This window comes from Dermacentor albipictus, chromosome 5 (assembly GCF_038994185.2).
Source record: "Dermacentor albipictus isolate Rhodes 1998 colony chromosome 5, USDA_Dalb.pri_finalv2, whole genome shotgun sequence".
Classification (NCBI taxonomy): domain Eukaryota; kingdom Metazoa; phylum Arthropoda; class Arachnida; order Ixodida; family Ixodidae; genus Dermacentor; species Dermacentor albipictus.
In genome coordinates, this window is record NC_091825.1 from 101,997,014 (window position 1) to 102,015,100 (window position 18,087).

Below are 18,087 nucleotides of genomic sequence, written 5' to 3' on the forward strand. Positions count from 1 at the left end.
GAATGAATCATTTTTCTTGTGGTCGCAGGGGGTGCAGCAGCACCCGTGCTCGGCTGCGCAGCATTCCCGATGGTGCTGGCGCTGGCTGTCGGTGCGGGACCTGCTGCTGCTGCTCTGCTCGTTCGCCATGCTGTCCGTGTACATGAGCTACCGGCTGACCAGCCTGCACCTGCAGCCCAACCCGCAGGACACCGCGTCGGGTGAGCGACCAACGCGACGATCCTTTTCTATTCGTTTCAGACGTGATTAACAACGTGCGCGGCTCGAGACGCGCTTCCACGCGCCGGCGAGCGCATGCGCAGCAAAGCTTGGTATGAACGCTCACGTAGGCCTTTCTTTTTTTTTTTTCTGAGAGTCCCAGTGAACCGCGCCTGTACAGTTCGTTCCCCGCGTTCTCTAACGCTCCCGCGTATCTCAACTCGTCTCCTGGCGCGTACACCCGTATATATACGCGCACTAGCTCCCACTGACGCACATATATACGTGCGTGCCATCGACGTTACGTGGTGGCCACGGTTTGTGCCGCTTCGAAACGGGTCACGGAACAAACCTAACAGCGGTCTACATTAGTGTCTGTTGATTGACTGATTTTATTTCTTACAAAGATAATGAGGTGCGGCTAACTAACCAGTAGATAGTATATAACCTCCGTAGAAACCTCCACTCGCGATGTGCGTCAACTGCTTCGTTCCAAAGGAAACTTTCGCAGTGGGTTATAGTTGGTTAGACGTAGCTAAAAGAGTTGTGCGGAGGAACAAAACAAAACACGGTGCGCTCGCGGTTCGTGTCTTTGTTTTCGCGCTTAAGTTCTGTCCCCTTCGTCGCTTTGCGCAACAATTTTAACTGCGCTTCGTCTTCGTCGCTATCATTCTTGTTCTCCTCGCTTGCTGCTCCTACTTCTCCCTACTCCTGATGCCGAGCAGCTGGTCAAAGTGAGGCTATGGAGGCCGACTCCTCAGCTGTGATCTTAATTTACTCTCTCTCTCTCTCTGTCGTTTCTTCTTTGTCTACTGTGAGTCCCTTGTGTCGATTATGTTCGGCAGGACTTCTTGTACCTTTACGGCAGATAAGAGTCGTAGTCCCCGGGTTTTCTTATGCGGTCGAAAGTGACACACCAGCAAACTTCGGAGTCAGAAAGCGACAAGATAGGTGCGTTATCAGTACACCAAACACTGTCCGGGTTTCGTGGACATCGCGCTTGCTGGACCACATCGGGCAGTTTGTGTTCCAGTGGTCCGCAAGGCGAAAAACAGCAGAATCTATGAGAGCAAGGTTGGGGCACTTTTGAGTTGTTTCTACGCATGGCTGAGTTGATGCGTTCGCTTCGATACGCCAATCGACGCACTGCTGCTCCTCAATATTTTTCGCATGCGACCGTCACATGTAGCTTGATAACGCAATGTGAACGGTGATTTGCAGGCTTTTTTAAAAATTAGATTTGTGCTGTGTCGAAAGTGGCTAATGTGTTGTGTGGAGTGTGCCTAAACTTCAAGCATCGATATTTATGCTTTCAATGAAGCTTAGTTATCCACAGTTTTACGGCCTCCGAAGAATGAGGTCCACGATCACTAGACTTTTATGGGGATAAAAAATAGGGACAGCGTAAATTTACATGTTAATTGTAAATTTTGCGAAGAAAAGAGAATGATGCTCTGAGCAATAATACTAATGTTTTTTTTTTTACATTCCGTTGAACTCCGCAAAAGCATGTACCGGAAAAGCCTGTACGTCGTTCAAGATGTTTACAGGTACATTACGTATCGAGTGTAAGGACTGTAACAAGGTGTTGTGACTTCTAGATTGCACTTCATAATTCGTCGTGACAGATGGTTATAGAAACAACTTAAAATGTATCGTAAGCAAAACTTGAAGCCCGGTGACCTTGCACATTGCACAAGGTCTCTCATTTCCTGTTGGCAGAGGAACATCATAACCCGTAACTGCTGGATGATGGACCTCTTACACTTAGAAGTTAATGTTTATTCATTCCTAGTTAGATTGACGGACAGTGCTGAGTGCAACGTTAGTGATTCTAAAGAAACGTCGCAGAGAAAACGGGACACGCGTTTCCCAGCCTGAAAAAAGAAAGCCCCCTTCCCTCCCCCCCCCCCCCCTCAAGCCTCTTTCGTCTACTGTATTAGATAAGGCTTAGCCAATATTTCAGATTTCAGTAAGAATGAGATAGGCGTTGAGGCACTTTTTCACATCTCCACCAGTCAAGACAACTTAACATTGCATCGATGCGTACAACATCTGCTATCGTACTCTAGAAGGATTAATGTACATTTCCAAAGCTTTTATGAAAGCAAAGCAAGAACAGTTCTGGTGCGTGAGTTCAAAATTATAAGCACAATCGTTTGCTGTAACAATGAGAAATAAAGTGTTAGATTGGAGCATTTGTCGCCTTTAAGTATGAAAAAGTTTGCAAGAACGCATGTTCTCTTCAAGAGCTCAAGCAGTTCATCACAAATGTTCTGATGTCTTCGAAACTGAAGTGGCGTTTCGGGGCGTGCTTCAAATCGCTATGATCGAAGGTTGACTTGGGCTGCTGTAATTCGAATGTTATCAATTTTATAAAGCTAGCCGGATATCTTACCCCGAGTATACCTTCACAGTTCCCTCAGACCTTACCGGAACCGAAGCTTCATTTGCGATGTGTCGAAAGTTTATTAAACAGTTGGTCATTAGATGGTGACTCCTGGGTATGAAGCATCCTAAGAGGTTAACGATTGATCATTCGAGGGTGAAACCTATAGACGTAAAACACCTAAAGGCGAACTTCGAGAACTCGTAGTGCCGTGACGAAGAGTCTCATAACCCATCAAACTCGCCGCGAGTATGCCCCCAAGGGATGATGAACGCACGGTCTCGTATTACGCTTATCAACCGCCACACACGTGCGTGTACTAAGTTAAGGAAATCCTGTTTCCCTAAACTTGCGTCGATGATGCGACGCCTTCGGCCAAGACCGTCGTCAGAGTAAGGGGTACTTGGGGCGTGCGCGCTAGCCGAGGGCGTTAATTAAATCCAGGCCAGCCTTTAATCACCAGACTGACCGTGATGGTCTCGGTGTCTTCACGTGATATGGCCTCTCTCCAAGAGGCAGGGGGGGGGGGGGTCGGCAGCGAGGAGTTATTAAATTTGTCACTCACACGAGCTCGTGGCGGCATCATTGCGAACAAGCCGATAAATGAGCCGTGACAGCGTCAGAGGCGCTGCGCGTAGCGCCACCCCGCGGTGGTGGAATGGCCACGCGTGCGTGACCTCAGGGCATCTGCGGCAAGGGGGGAAAGTTCGTTAAGTGGCTGAGCGAGCACTGAAGAGCGCGCTTCGTGAAGAGCGCAGTCACTTGCGGGAGCGCGACTGTGGTATCGCTAGCTCCCACGCCGCGCCCCCGACGTGGGCTGGGCGCACTGGCAGCTGCCGTGAGTTGATGTTGACGTGCCCCGTCTCTGGTGCTGCGTGGAAATGCGTGTTTAGAGTTTTGTCATAAAGCCGTTCCCGAGCTGTTCCGCTATGGCGGAGCCCTATTTTCGCCGCACATTTCACTTTCGCGCTGCTACGCAGCTGCGTCGGGGGATCGGACTGCGAGGCTTTGTATAGACCCGTTGCATAAATGTCGTAGCATCATGGTCGGGCTGCCAGGGTAAACTTTCAAGACTTTTCTCTAGCTGACTCATGAAGTTGGCTCCCGAAAGGTACGCTTTTATTAAATAGAGTTTTCTTAAAATAAAGGAAAAACAAACTCTGCTTCGCTGTTGCTAACGGGGTTATGATGCAAGACTCCGTTTGCCGTTCCTCTGCACTGATGCGGATTGGTCTTTCAACGTGCTTAGCGAACCTGCACGGGTTTAAAATAGAAACAGGCTTAGCAAACATTCGAATGTAGATTCTTTGGCCTCACATGACGCTCAAGTGTATCGTCTGGCTTTATATTTATAGACTACGGCCCGAATACCTGCGCGTTTCAGTGCATGGGGACCGTGACTCAGGGCAAGAATAGAAAGGATTGAAGACAGAACTTAACAGGAGGCAATTTCACCGCATGTAACTTTCGCATGGTGGCAGTTACATATGCAGCCATTTCGTGATTCTCCTCCCGCCAATTACCTGAACGGCAGCTTTGATGTCTGCTTGCTGACTGACGTGGAGTGCTTGATCGCAAAGCATGGAACCTTTACCCCAATAAAATTGCGAAAATTCCATCAAGTGCAACTGAATCGTAGCTTGACATCTTCCCCACTATTCCCCGTACAATCTCTAGGACTTCATTTATTCTGTGCTTCGCTTTCACTGAGTGGCGTGCACTCTGCCAAAAGTTGTTGGGAACACTGTCCGTCGTCTCTGACGTCATGCTTTATTCCGACATCCTACCTTTTCGCTACCTCATCGTCGTGCATTATTCAGCGCTCTCACATCCGGTGTTTTCGGCGGAAACCTGCAGAGCCCGTCTCTACCCGTTTTCGGCGACATCCATCACGGTCACATTTAAATAAGAAAGGCCCCGCCTTCTCATTATGACCGGGGCGGCGGCACGCCTGAATGTAAACGCGTTAATTATATCGAACGCACTCCGTAAAGGTGTCCCGCAAGCGTTCTCATCCTTCGCAGAAACGCACGGTACGCTTGCAGGCTCCTTTCTTTTTTTTCGTCTTTCCCACGCTATCCCCATTCTCTCGGGAGAGCGTATACAGCACAGAATGCGGGCAACTGTATGGTGGCAAGCGTGTACGCAAGCAGGAAAAAAAAGAAAGAGGGATGCTGATTCAGGAAGAAGCGGCAATGAGAGGGACACTAGTTGAACTTGGCAAACGTTGGACAGTGATGGATGATGCGGAGAGCAGTTGCAGCGCGGCAGGCTGAACTTAAACGAGCTTAACAGAGGCGGAGAGGGGGAGATAGTCGGTGCGCTCACCTTTTGGGGAAGCGCGCTTCCCAAAGTCCCGCGGTAGTTGGAGCCTCATGGGGATCGCAGCCGCGCGATCGCGATCGTGCGCGCACGCTGGCGGAGCCGTCGGAGTGGAGCCGCTGGAAAAAGGCGCTACAGCGCGAGCATTCTTTTTTTTGTGTTTTGTTTTTACGCTCGATAATAACCGAGACGCGCCAAGGGATCGCCGAAGTTAAATGGTGCATACTGAGCAACTTGGGTTTTTTTGGCCACACCCGCGGAGTGACATCCCTTAACGACCGCGTATTTTGCCGTCAGCTCACGGTTGCGGTTGATGTCTCAATGGAACTGCCAGGGAGAGCCGAAGGTAAGTGAATTCGCAGGGGTGTCGATCTCGAACAAGAGCGAAAACTTTGCTTCCTCGTAGTTCGGTGGGGCCTCGCGCGCGCAATGATGGTACATCGGCAGTTTTTCGCCATGGATATTACCTACACAAGAATGAGTCTACGATGCAGCCCGTCTGAGCATTACTGATGGGGGTGCGAGGTAGCGTTCTTTCTTTTATTTCTTTCGTTATCGGAAGCAAACGCGACGTCGTTGTATTCTCGTTGCACTCGGCGCTGCCTATATGTCGTCTTCGTGGTATGGCACACAGATGCGACAATATGTACGTGGGAATATTAATATTGTTTACAGTCGTATTGAGATATTCGGCATATCTTTCGTAGCACGCATAGCTCAGTACCCTTTTCCCATTCCCCCGGTGTAGGGTAGCCAACCGGATGTTATTCTGGTTAACTTCCCTGCCTTCTGCTTTTCTCTTCCCCCCTCCCCCCATAGTTCAGTAAAAACGTGTAATAAGTTCCACAAATTTTGAAGTGCTGATTTCAGGTTATGACAGAATTCAAATATGTGAGAGGGCGCTTTATTCGTTCGGTATGTCCCAACTAAAGGAAAAAGAAAACCTGGTTATATTTATATGCCACACCCTATATTTCCGAAAGCATCAGCAGAATCGAAATGTAACACGTTTTCTTCCTCCTAAACGAAACCTCACGGCTTGTAGGCCGTGCCTCAAATTCTGGAGGCATGCCCGCCACGTATAGGGAAGGTATGTAAAAGAGACTGCACTTCAGCTCCGACGGTGCGCACACTTTTACCTGTTTTCCCAAGGGTCGCAGTGCCAAGGTGGCCGGAACCGGATGTTGGGGGTCGGTTCCCTTGCCGAGCAGGTAGCGAATTGCCCGCCCCGGCCAAGGTTTCTTTTTTCTCCTTCTTTTCTCTCCCTAATGAATGAGCCTCCGGGAGCTCTCGGCCCCAGACGGGGCCGTAATTGCGTTACAAAGGAACGCTTTCAAGATTTCCTCTCTCAGATTCGAGAAAGAGCAGCGAAGAAGAAGCAAAAACAGGAAGCGAACGAGAAAGGTTGGATTGGAAGACCGAGGTTGCCTTTTAGTGCGCGAGAAGGCGTGTGCCGGGCAGAGTTTAAAACCCAGATGCTGTCGCGGTGTCTTAGCGCGGAGAGCCCGACTTGTGAGCCGGCGAAGTGCTGCTTATAATGAAACGAGCATGGAACTAACGGGCGAAAGCTTGGTGTCGAATAGTAAGGTTGTGTGAGTGTGAAAACAAATGAAGGGAGGGCGTGTGATCGTGCGTCGTAAGGCCTGGTGTACTTGTCGAGAGTTGCGGCAATGTTTGAGATTTGAGAGAGTGGCCAGTTGAATGTAGAAACAACAACAACCGCGACAGTAAAAGTTAAACGCAAGAAAGGTAGACAGGGTAGTACCGGGAACGTGGTGTCCTGTCTGCTTGTTCATTTAGTGTCGGTGTAATTTTGTGGTCGTATTTGTTTTCGTTCATCTAAACATAAACGTGAATGCAACTGCTCCAACAGTTTACTTCGCTTACACCCCCAAAAATTATTAAGAATAGCGGATAAGCCTCTTGAATACTGACAGAGGCATGCAAGGAAAAATGAAAAAAAAAAGTTAAACTGTTGAGAGCGCCCCCCCCCACCTAAAAAAAATAAAAGAAAAAGAAATAAACTCAAAGCAGCTTATGGGACATCAGAGGGTGCCGCCGTGACTCCTCGAAGCTAGTTAAATCATTAACATAGTCTCATAAAGTAAGAATTATTCTTGGAGAACAAAAGTGGGCTGAGCAAGTCAACTTACGCAGGCGTCTGCTGCGAAAACGAAGCCAAGCTCGGGAAACAGGCGGCGAGGTCTCCACACTGCAACTGTACCACTTACAACGATGACGGACACAGAGAGCGCAGGGAATGGGAGCAAGTGCTCGCTTTTCTCGTCCCTGCTGTCAGTGGTGCGGTTGCAGCATGGATTGCTAACAAATGGCCTTATTTGCAGTCGCAGTAGATAGTGTCTCTCAGCTCACGCATCAACACCATCGTGGCGTAGTGTTGGCCCGAAAACAGAAAAGCTAAACAGAGTTCGGCGTTTTTTTTCTTTGCAGTTTTGTTCAACCATTAACGACTTCAATACTTGAGGTATTTCATTCTACGGTGAAACATTAAGCTTCGAAAAAGACGCGTAAACGAGTCTCACGTGTAGGTGCTGTAGGTGCTTTGTCCGCGGTATATACGAAATAGGACCGACAAGGAGGACGTGCGAAAATGAACGCTTACGACCTGCTTTTCATCTTCGTACTGCCCATCCTATTCTAAACAATTCGTAGTAGATCAGTGTTTCGGATACTTTACGCATGAATAAGAAAATGCATGGTTAGGAACTGCACAGCCTTTCCGCCTTTTGGAAACGATGTCAGAGTATAGAAATATGACGAAGTGGTGTCAGGACTTTCTCTCTTTCTTTTTTTCCTTCTTTCTTTCTTTCTTTATTTCATGCTACTGCGCGTAATAGGGGCTGCAACCAGCCACACGAGAACAGGACGAAGTAAAAGCAGTACAGGAATGTGTAGGAAAGAGTATGCCTGTGTTGTAGTACAAAATAGATAGATAGATAGATAGATAGATAGATAGATAGATAGATAGATAGATAGATAGATAGATAGATAGATAGATAGATAGATAGATAGATAGATAGATAGATAGATAGATAGATAGATAGATAGATAGATAGATAGATAGATAGATAGATAGATAGATAGATAGATAGATAGATAGATAGATAGATAGATAGATAGATAGAGAGAGAGAGAGAGAGAGAGAGAGAGAGAGAGAGAGAGAGAGAGAGAGAGACCGTGTATATGTCTTTCTCTGTGAGACGGCCTGTCTGTGTCCTTTGCCTACAACCAGCCCTTACACCCATCTGGAAACAACAAATTCATTCGAAAGAAAGAAAAAAAAGAAAGAGAAAGTAAACAAAAGAGAAGTCGGGTTAAAAAATGAGATAAAGTACGCAAGGGAGCCTGTAAGTAAGAAGGAAGTAAAACGCCACTTGTCCCTGGTTTCGCGAACAACACCATGCGTTCCCAATCGGATATCGATCGCAGTTTGACAGCTTTCACAATTTACGGCCTCCTCGGTGACACTCACAGCGTCCTCCATTACTCTCGTTACAGAAGCCTATCCGAATTCTCTCCACAGATCCTAAGTTGGAACAAGCCGCAAACAGTTACAAATAGCCGGCTATTTCTTTTCTGCCACTTCCTCAAGAAAAAAAAAAGTTTCGAAGGTAAACAAGGGTACTACTAAACCCACGTATATCGGTGCCGTGTACCCTTTCTCCTCTTACTTCTTTTCACATAGCCGAGGAAACTTAGCTTCAACTTTTCTTTTCGCTTTTGTCGCGAGCCTCAGACCAGGCGGAAAATAAGTTACCTGCATCCTGTCTCCGTTGCCGTATACAATGGCCTGAACCGGTGCGACAACTTGGCGTCCTCTGCGCGACTTTTTTTCCGAAAATGTGGCCCCTTGTCAAAGCACTTTTTTTTTGGCTTACTTTTTGGGTAGCATCTAAAGGTTCTGTCTAGAAGCTCGACGCGTGTACAGGGCAGTTTAGGCGCAAAGTTAGCGCCCTGACAGCTGCTGCGAAAGGGAACAGAGCAGGGACAGATAGCCATAGACGAATCCGTAGTCTACAAACGAAACTTGGCATTCCGGAGGGTTCTCCGTAGGAGGATTTGTTTTCTGACACCTTTCTTAGTGTCTTTCGTAGAATAAAGAAAAATAAACAAATGCGACGCGATAACTCAACGTAAAACTTAAAGCCCCGTTGTTTCTTGCCGCATCTTGGACTGGAGACGTTGATAAACCGTTGACTGCCCGCTTTTACAAACGGCGCGGGGGCATTTACTACGCCTTTTATACGAAACCCAGTGGCAAGCGTTTATCTGGGTGGTGTGTTAGCGTCTTCATAAAGTTAGGACGTGTACCGTGACGCATGTTTAAGTTGTCGTCACAGCACCGGTCATAATCGGCAACAAGAGCCACTATGGTACACCTTTCTCTCATTTGAGCAAAAGCGCATTTAAGAGTTACATGATGCGTCTCTTGGATATTTCTTAAGCTCTTACATGTGCGGCGCAAACGTGATCTGTCTCCTTAACGTCGCGTCCGGGTGAAGATCTATCAATTCCTAAAAGCGAAAGGCGATTCGTGTTGATAACAGCTTAACTTACGTAGAGCTTCGTCGCATTTTTGTAAAGCTCCTGGCGCGTTTTATGATATCATCACCCTGGTCTGTTAAGCTCTAGGCAAAGGTGAATACTCACGGTTAGCTTAAGCTTCTTGGGCTGACCTTCCTACGTAACGATGTCTGTTACTTTCTTTCTTTTTTTTTTGGTAAAGCCTCTTCGACGCTAGAACACCGCTTACCTATACGGGAAGCTTGGCTTGGCGTAGGCACGAAAGCGGGGATTAAGAGAAGTCCTTGCTACCCATTTCAAGGAGGACGTTGGCAGATTCGAGCAAAAGAGAAAGGAAAGCGATACAGACGTTAGCGCTTCGTGGTGGCCACTCGCTGGGCTTCGAAGATGTTGCGATGCGCGTTTTATGTCGACCGCTAAGCCGATGAAAGGTGCAAGGACATTAGGCAAAAGATGCTTAGTGTGGCCACCCTAAAGCCGAATGTCCAGAAGGACTTTGTGCACTGCATAACTGACAGTAAGTGCGCGAATTCATTACTGCAATGCCTGCGCATCAAACGGGGCTGCAGGAATTTAGTGGAGGCGTGTTGCTGAAATGTTTTGCAGGTCTGCCGTGCGGAAAGTCCGCCGAATGCATTTAAATGAAGTTCAGCGGCGATATTGCGGTAAATGCGAGAGACATGCTTTCGCACTGCGTCGCATCTCTTTGAGTTCTCGAATCCGTGACTGAAATTGCGTTCACCGCATTGCGAGGTGTTGTTTAGGAGCTTACTCGACAGACGTCCTGCCACTTCGATGAGCGAAGTGCAACTGATGGTGGTCCATATATATACATATATATATGTGTATATATATATATATATATATATATATATATATATATATATATATATATATATATATATATATATATATATATATATATATATATATTGTGTGTGTGTGTGTGTGTGCGTGCGCAGCGTGCACATACATATCACAAACACACATACACACTCTTCGAAGCTCTACCATCCCCTCTTTACCACGTGACTTACTTGCCAGACTTTACACACAGTTTTTTTCACTTTCACACTGCTGATGCTATCCCATTAAAAAAAAAAAGGAAGAAGGACGGGCAATGTTGCGTGCCTGATGCGTAATGCCAAGTGCAGTTATGGTTTTACGGGTCCTGCTGCTTGTTGTCGATGCAGAAAGAGGTGGGTACTTATGGATGTGATGATGATTACATTGAAACTGTTTGTGATACACTATTCGATATGCGTGCACCACCATCTGAGCAAGAGGCATGTATGAGATTATGTTGATCGTCACTCTCTATGTGGAAGAAGTCACCAAGAGACCTTATTAGCTTTGCTTTCCGTCTTCTTATTTTTGACGGAAAACTGCATTGCTAGTGCTGACCTCACTTCTGCGGTGTATTCATCGGAAGTATGTCAAGTACCTCCAAAACAATAACTCCTGAGTTATCCAGAGATTCTTCTCTTCAGGAAAGTCCATGCTACTCATACCGTCCAAATTAAAAACAATATCCCACATAGGAGCTAGGTTGAGCTAAGCTTGTTTATAGAAGAAAACAGAATAAATCGATTTACCTGCCTATGTTATTCGAAGCATGTATACACGTCGTGAAAATACAATCGCTTGGTATTAATAATTCTTGACCGTAAAGATGGGTGAATTCTTTCGCTCGGATTTGTTTCGGGCGAATTGCGACAAGGTAATCTCGGATTAACTCTGGAAACGCCTCACCTTTCCCCCTCTACTTGCAAAGCCTTCGAGCTAACCCTAAAGAACGTTTTCGTCATCATCACTTTTCTTCATTAAGGTGGCGTGCTAGATTATTGTCAAAAATGTGATAATATACTTTTTTTTGTCCGAAATAGTGACAAAAGCACGAGTATTCTACTCTTCCCTTCTGTAAGTACATCGTTGAGTTTAGTCACTTAGTGTTTATGCAAGTACACAAGGAAGGGGTGCGTGTGTGCACTCACTCACTCACTCACTCACTCACTCACTCACTCACTCACTCACTCACTCACTCACTCACTCACTCACTCACTCACTCACTCACTCACTCACTCACTCACTCACTCACTCACTCACTCACTCACTCACTCACTCACTCACTCACTCACTCACTCACTCACTCACTCACTCACTCACTCACTCACTCACTCACTCACTCACTCACTCACTCACTCACTCACTCACTCACTCACTCACTCACTCACTCACTCACTCACTCACTCACTCACTCACTCACTCACTCACTCACTCACTCACTCACTCACTCACTCACTCACTCACTCACTCACTCACTCACTCACTCACTCACTCACTCACTCACTCACTCACTCACTCACTCACTCACTCACTCACTCACTCACTCACTCACTCACTCACTCACTCACTCACTCACTCACTCACTCACTCACTCACTCACTCACTCACTCACTCACTCACTCACTCACTCACTCACTCACTCACTCACTCACTCACTCACTCACTCACTCACTCACTCACTCACTCACTCACTCACTCACTCACTCACTCACTCACTCACTCACTCACTCACTCACTCACTCACTCACTCACTCACTCACTCACTCACTCACTCACTCACTCACTCACTCACTCACTCACTCACTCACTCACTCACTCACTCACTCACTCACTCACTCACTCACTCACTCACTCACTCACTCACTCACTCACTCACTCACTCACTCACTCACTCACTCACAAAGGTGCACACACAGACCAGCAGGTACAGGTGCCAAATGTACGCTAGCCAATTTATGCTCAGAAACTTTTACCTCTCTCGCCGGGCCCGCGACGGCCTGCCAAGCGCGAGAACCGCGCGTCCGCCCTTCACGCGTTACAAACGCCTTGTCGCCGGCGCGTGTAGACGGCCACGCGCGCGAGCGCACAGGCGCAAATTAGCTCGTTCTTCCTAATCAAACAGAGCCCTACGTCCTCGACGCCCCGTTCCGTCCGGGGCCGGTTCAGCGCGAGGCCGCAAGGAAAACAGCCGCGCTGTGCTCGCGGCGAGCGTAAACGCAAACGAGCGCCGGCATTAGCATGGCGGCGCGCCGAGGCCCGCCGTTTTCGGGCTCCTTCATAAACCTAATTAACCGCGGTGCTCGCGTGGCGAGGCGTCCGTATTTTTTTTTTCTTACCTCTCCGCTTGCGGTGCTGGGCTTCAGCCGTGTGCTGCTGGCTACGGCCTTCTCCAGGTAGGAGAGATGTAACTCGCGCCTCCGAAACGTTCGCCGCTGTCCTCGCGGGCCCCGTTTTGCGCTACACTGACACCGAATGAGTAGTTGCTTTCACACTCTGAGGGTCCTGGAAAGGTAATGGGGTGGAGGCGCGTTGGTTTCTGCGCCGCCGCAACTGTTTTATTAGAGTTGGCTGAAGGGTCGTTTTCAGTCTTATGTGTATGGGTTGTATACGTACGTCTCCATGCGTGCTCCTTGAGGAACGTGTGAGTATGTATAATGTGCGTTAAAGTGCCGACGTCTGAGGAGGTATAGCTTGGGCCTGCTTCGAAGACGTCGGAAGGGTTCTCCAATGCGCTTTTTTTTAGTTGTGGGGAGGATGTTTTCGCAGACGTACTTATAACTGCCTCAGGGGAAGCCGATAGCGTGCACTATATATACACATGTCAGTCGTGGACTTCGTACGGTTCAGAGTTTATTGCAAACACGAAGTCGTTTGTTTATATTGCCCCGAATTGGTGTACGGTTTGTGCAAGTATGCGTCATAGCCACGAAATGGTTCTTGTTCAGTTGCGGGAAATGTCCTGTGGGCAATACTTTTTGCCGACGCCTTTATTTCGTGGCTCCGTATTACCCTCCATATCTGTAGCTGTTTGAAAGCAGCAGCATTACCGCAGTTGTAGCAACTAATGCTGATCCCGTTATTTTGCAAATTAGTATGATCAGGTCCTTCGTGCAAGTCTTTGTGTCGTCTTGCGGAGGTTACCATAGGTGTGACCCGAGAGCATTTGGCTGCTGTCGCATATTGTCGAATGCAAGACATATTGTCTAATACAACACGTTTGTCAAACTGTGATCAATCAAACTTTATCTGGATGACAAATTTGGTAGGACAGCATCACTGTTTTAGTGGCACAGTTTATGAACACAGCTTCCGAAGTCGCGTTAGAAGCCCGAGCTACGATGGTCTCAGGCCAGCCATTGCTCCGATCCATTACTGTATCTCAATTTCATCGATTCGCCATGTTGACAAATTCCTCGGCTTGGCTTGGTCCTTACCAAGAACACCGTTCCTTATATTACCGACGCATCACGGCCACCACTAAAGTTTCAAGGATGGCAGTGAGATTTTGCGGCATATATATACTAGACGTGCACAGAACAAATAACTGATTATTTTCTCGAAAACGACGTTCGACGGCAATGAATGATCGGATGCTTTAGAACAGCGAGAACAAAAACAAGATAACAACAATGTTAGTATTACCAAATTGAAAATTAAATACTTGGATATCACTTGCCAAATTTATGGTCTGATTATGAGGCACAACTTAGAGGGGGGAGAGGGGGGAGGACTCCGTATTAATTTTTGTCACCGGAGGTTCTTTAACGAGCACCCAATACACGGTGCAGGGGCGTTTTTTGCGCTCCGTTCCAATCGGAATGCGGCCATGATCAAACTCACGATCGAGTTCGAGCTGAGAGAGAATAATGACAGCTACGAGTGCATCAACACGTAATGTACGCTTGTCAAGGCAAAGTTGCGTGTTCGTGAATCCGACGCGCGCCAATATACTGCACGCGTGCTGTACGCGGGCTGTACACGTGAAAATATTCGTAATCTTGCTAACAAGATTTCTTTCGCGTGGTCGTCATGTTGAGTGCTCATTTACTTGCGTTCTTTGCGCACAATATTGGAACCTCAAAAGACCAGCGTTCGTTTAAGATACAAATGCGACACATTACGTATTAGTCTGCTCTATGGCTGAAAATAGCTGCAAAGCACTTTCTTCGAAGCACACTTTTGTTTGGGTGCCGTATCCTATAAGCTGCAATTAAGAGTAAGGAACACATCAATTTCTATTTCTGTTTGTTAAAAAAGGAAACATATAAACACCAAAAAGAAAAAAAATTTGGCAGGGACACTTAAGATTGATCATGTGTCAGAGCGCGAAAGCTATATAGTCTCGTTGGTGAAATAGGCCACACCTTTAGTCAGCCACATGGCTTCGACGTGACATGTGCAGTGACGCATGCACTAGGCAGGCCTTTAGTCCACCAGGACCGTGGAATGAAATCAACATCTCCATCCACAGTATGAACGATGCCTTTCCTCTGTGTGACCTTCATTGTGCCATCCATTCTCTGACTATGCACAACTGGTGAATGCCGGGTTGAATGCTACTGTAATAAATACCACGAAAGAAAAAAAGAAAAAGAAAAGCTGCCGTGGCGTGGGAGAAGCGTCCTCGTCTCGCAACCGGGAGGCCCGGGTTCGATTCCCACCCAGACCGAAGTGTACCAAATTTTACCTTCACAGCCATTAACTTGTTTAAAGGAACCTCCCTGAGAAATTTCACGTCGGTCGGAGCATTTTGTGACGTGTTTTCACTGTTTGCGCGGTCGGCCAGTGCTTGTACCATCGCGCGGTCACGACGCCGGATCTTCGCGTAATGGGGCATATAATGTTTTCGCATTAAAGCATCTCCAGTGCACGAATTAAAGTCACAATGCGCGCTTCGAATGTTCCTTTAAGAGCGCCCGTGGCAAACATTTCTGTACAAATGCAGCTGCCCCTCTACATGAGATGAAGGCCATTCTCTAAATGAGAAAAGTATATCCCGGAAACAAAATTTAAGGTAATGACTAACTTACGACGAAGAGATGCGGGCCTTACTTTTAGCGGCTTGTTTTTTCCATCGCACGCAGTTTCTTCCTTTCTCTGGTATCTCTTTTTCTTTTGTATCGTTGTTTCCTTTTTCTTTTCTTTTTATTCGAAAAGCCTTGCTAGTCATTTCTGCTTTTTTTTTCTTTTTCTCGGAGCCGCAATTCTAAATCGGGCACATACGTTCTGTCCCACGCGCGCATTACTGAGCGCATAAAACATTAGTTCGTGCGCTTCGGAACGGCCAAGCACAGCGGCGCCCGAACGAAGCGGCCGACACGACGAAGTGGGAATACATTACAAAGCGTCTCGCACCAGTAGCAGATTGCGGAGAGGAGAAAAGAGAGCAAGAAAGAAAAAAAGAGAGAGAGAAGTAAAGGAAAGGGGGAGTGAAAAGAATGGGATCAGTGTTGCGAAGGAACGCTAAATTCAAAAGTACTCTGGCAGAGAACCACACACATAGAGAGAGAGAGAGAGAGAGAGAGAGAGAGAGAACGAACAGGTAGAGAAGATGGAGAACGTGAGACAAACGGCGCGGCTGCACCACCTCTCGCGGGTGCTGTTATACGTGCGAGAGGTGGCGGACGCAGGTGGAGAGATCTGGACGGCGGAGGAGAGAAGGGTGCACCAGACTGGTTTAAACGGTCCACGGACGCCAGCGCGCCACACCAGAGCAACGGTAAACGGGTCCTCCCCACCTCCCCCCCCCGCCCCCTTGTCCGACGCGCGCCGCAGTGCGTCCTCCAGATTTACGACTTCCGACGGCCGCGCGAGCACGCGCGAAAAGAATGGCCGAAGCGCGCCATTCTAGCAGCAAATGAAGGTGTGTATAGGAAGTGGGAGTGGCGAGGGGAAAAAAATATATGGAAGAAACAGCACCACGGCCGCCGCAGCTGAGGACTTTTCTTTTATCATTGACGGGAATAAATAAAGAGAGGTTGGCTACTCGCTTTCACGCGAAAGAAACGCGGAAATAAATCACAGGTCACACGACGTTGCAAAGGTAAAACGAAACGCCTGATGAAATGGCAGTACGATAAGTCCTCGCAGCGCCAAATGTCACTGAAGGGAGGAAGACAAAGACCAAAGGATCGGTGCCACTGCTTTGGTCGCGTTGGCGCTTGGCTAGAACTGCTCGACTGCTATCTGCGCTGGGCCCGACTTGACAGGGCATTCCGCTAACAGTCAATAAACCAAGTAGCATTTGGTGGAGGTGCGGGGTACTCTACAGGCTCACCCTGAAACTCCGGAGCCGCACTTTGCCCGCCGCTACCGCCAAGACCATGCCAGTCGACGCCGGTGAGCGACCCACTTCAATGCCTGCGGTGGCGTTCGTGAACGAGACACAGCTGTGTCCAGTGGTACCACCGATACAGAGAGAGAGAGAGAGAGAGAGAAAGAGAGAGAGAGAAAGAGAGAGAGAGAGAGAGATAATTTAATTGAAAGAAGGCAGAGAGGTCGGCCTAAGCTAAGGCGCTCTAGCCTGCTACTCAGGCTACTGACGTCGACGACTGGCTTTCAGCGTACGAACGGGTGAGCGATCACAACAAATGGGACGCTTTCATAAAACTCATCAGCGTTATTTCTTATCTTGCTGATGTCTCCAACCTATGCTTCTGAAAAAACGAGGCAACTATTGCGACATGCAGTGACTTTAAGACTGCCTTCGGGAAAGTATTTGGCCATCCGCCCGTGCGAAAGGTTCGCGCCATCAACGCCTCCGCGAACGAGCGAAACAGTCGGGCGAGAATTTCGTTATTTATATCGAGGACGTCATCAACCTCTGCAACCAAGTGAGCCCTACGATGACTAAGGAAGACAAGATTAAACAAATCCTCAAGGGCATTGAATACGAGGCTTTGCAGGGTCCTGGCCAAGGGTCCTACCACCGCTGTAGCCATAGTCGCTTGATGCCAAAGCTTTGACGAATAACGCCGGCAACGTGCGTTCGCCCACCGAACTGTTCCTCATGTGGCCTCCCTTTCCGGTTTGGCGACTGCCCCCGGACAGACTGATGATGGGCCTTTGCTGCCTCATACCAAAACCTTCATTCGTGAAGGTGTGGCCTGCCAGCTCTCACCACTCCCTCTCACCTATGAGCTTGTCTAACTTATGTCCTCGGCCATGCAGCATGCCATCGGCGAGCAGGTTGCAGAGGTGCTTCCGCCTGTCCAACAGCAACCTCTGGTTACCGCACCGCTGGCGTACGCGGAAGTGGCGTCGCGTCCGAGACAGACAAAGCCCCCCTATTCGACGCCACATCACCATGTGGTCTTCTTTACAGTTTCTCCTACGGTCTCTCGCAGGACATGTGGCATATATAAACGAGAGAAAAGGAAACCAAGGGGTCCGAATTTTATTAGTCATATCATAAGAATCCAATAAACAATGGCACGAAGGACATCATAGATGATATTAGTTGTAGTTCCTTTTAACTGAATCAAAGAAATTAAATGGAAATGAAATTGGATGAAAAAGAAATGCAGCGAAACGCACTTCGCTACTCGTGTAATTGCGACTTCGGTAAGTTACATGTTCATAATTACCGATATACACCACAGTATAACTTTCCACGGCTCGTTTCGAAGGCAACACCGCATTCACTAGAGGCGCGTTTGTACCTTTTGGGAGCATCGAAATCGTGGCTGAGTTGTAGCGTCTCCGTCTCACACTCCGGAGACCCTGGTTCGATTCCCACCCAGCCCATCTTGGAAGTTGCTTTTTATTTATGGAGTGCCTGCCGTGAT

At 47.9% G+C, this 18,087-nt stretch overlaps 1 protein-coding gene across 2 annotated transcripts in view; it reads left to right on the forward strand.

The window, feature by feature from the left end:
- Positions 1–18,087, forward strand: part of LOC135905949 (cadherin-like and PC-esterase domain-containing protein 1) — a 209,867-nt gene that overhangs the window by 85,139 nt on the left and 106,641 nt on the right. For both annotated transcript variants that reach the window (XM_065437093.2, XM_065437094.2), the window contains exon 3: positions 29–200. In XM_065437093.2, the coding sequence (XP_065293165.1) occupies positions 29–200 (172 nt within the window). The remainder of the gene's footprint in view (positions 1–28; positions 201–18,087) is intronic.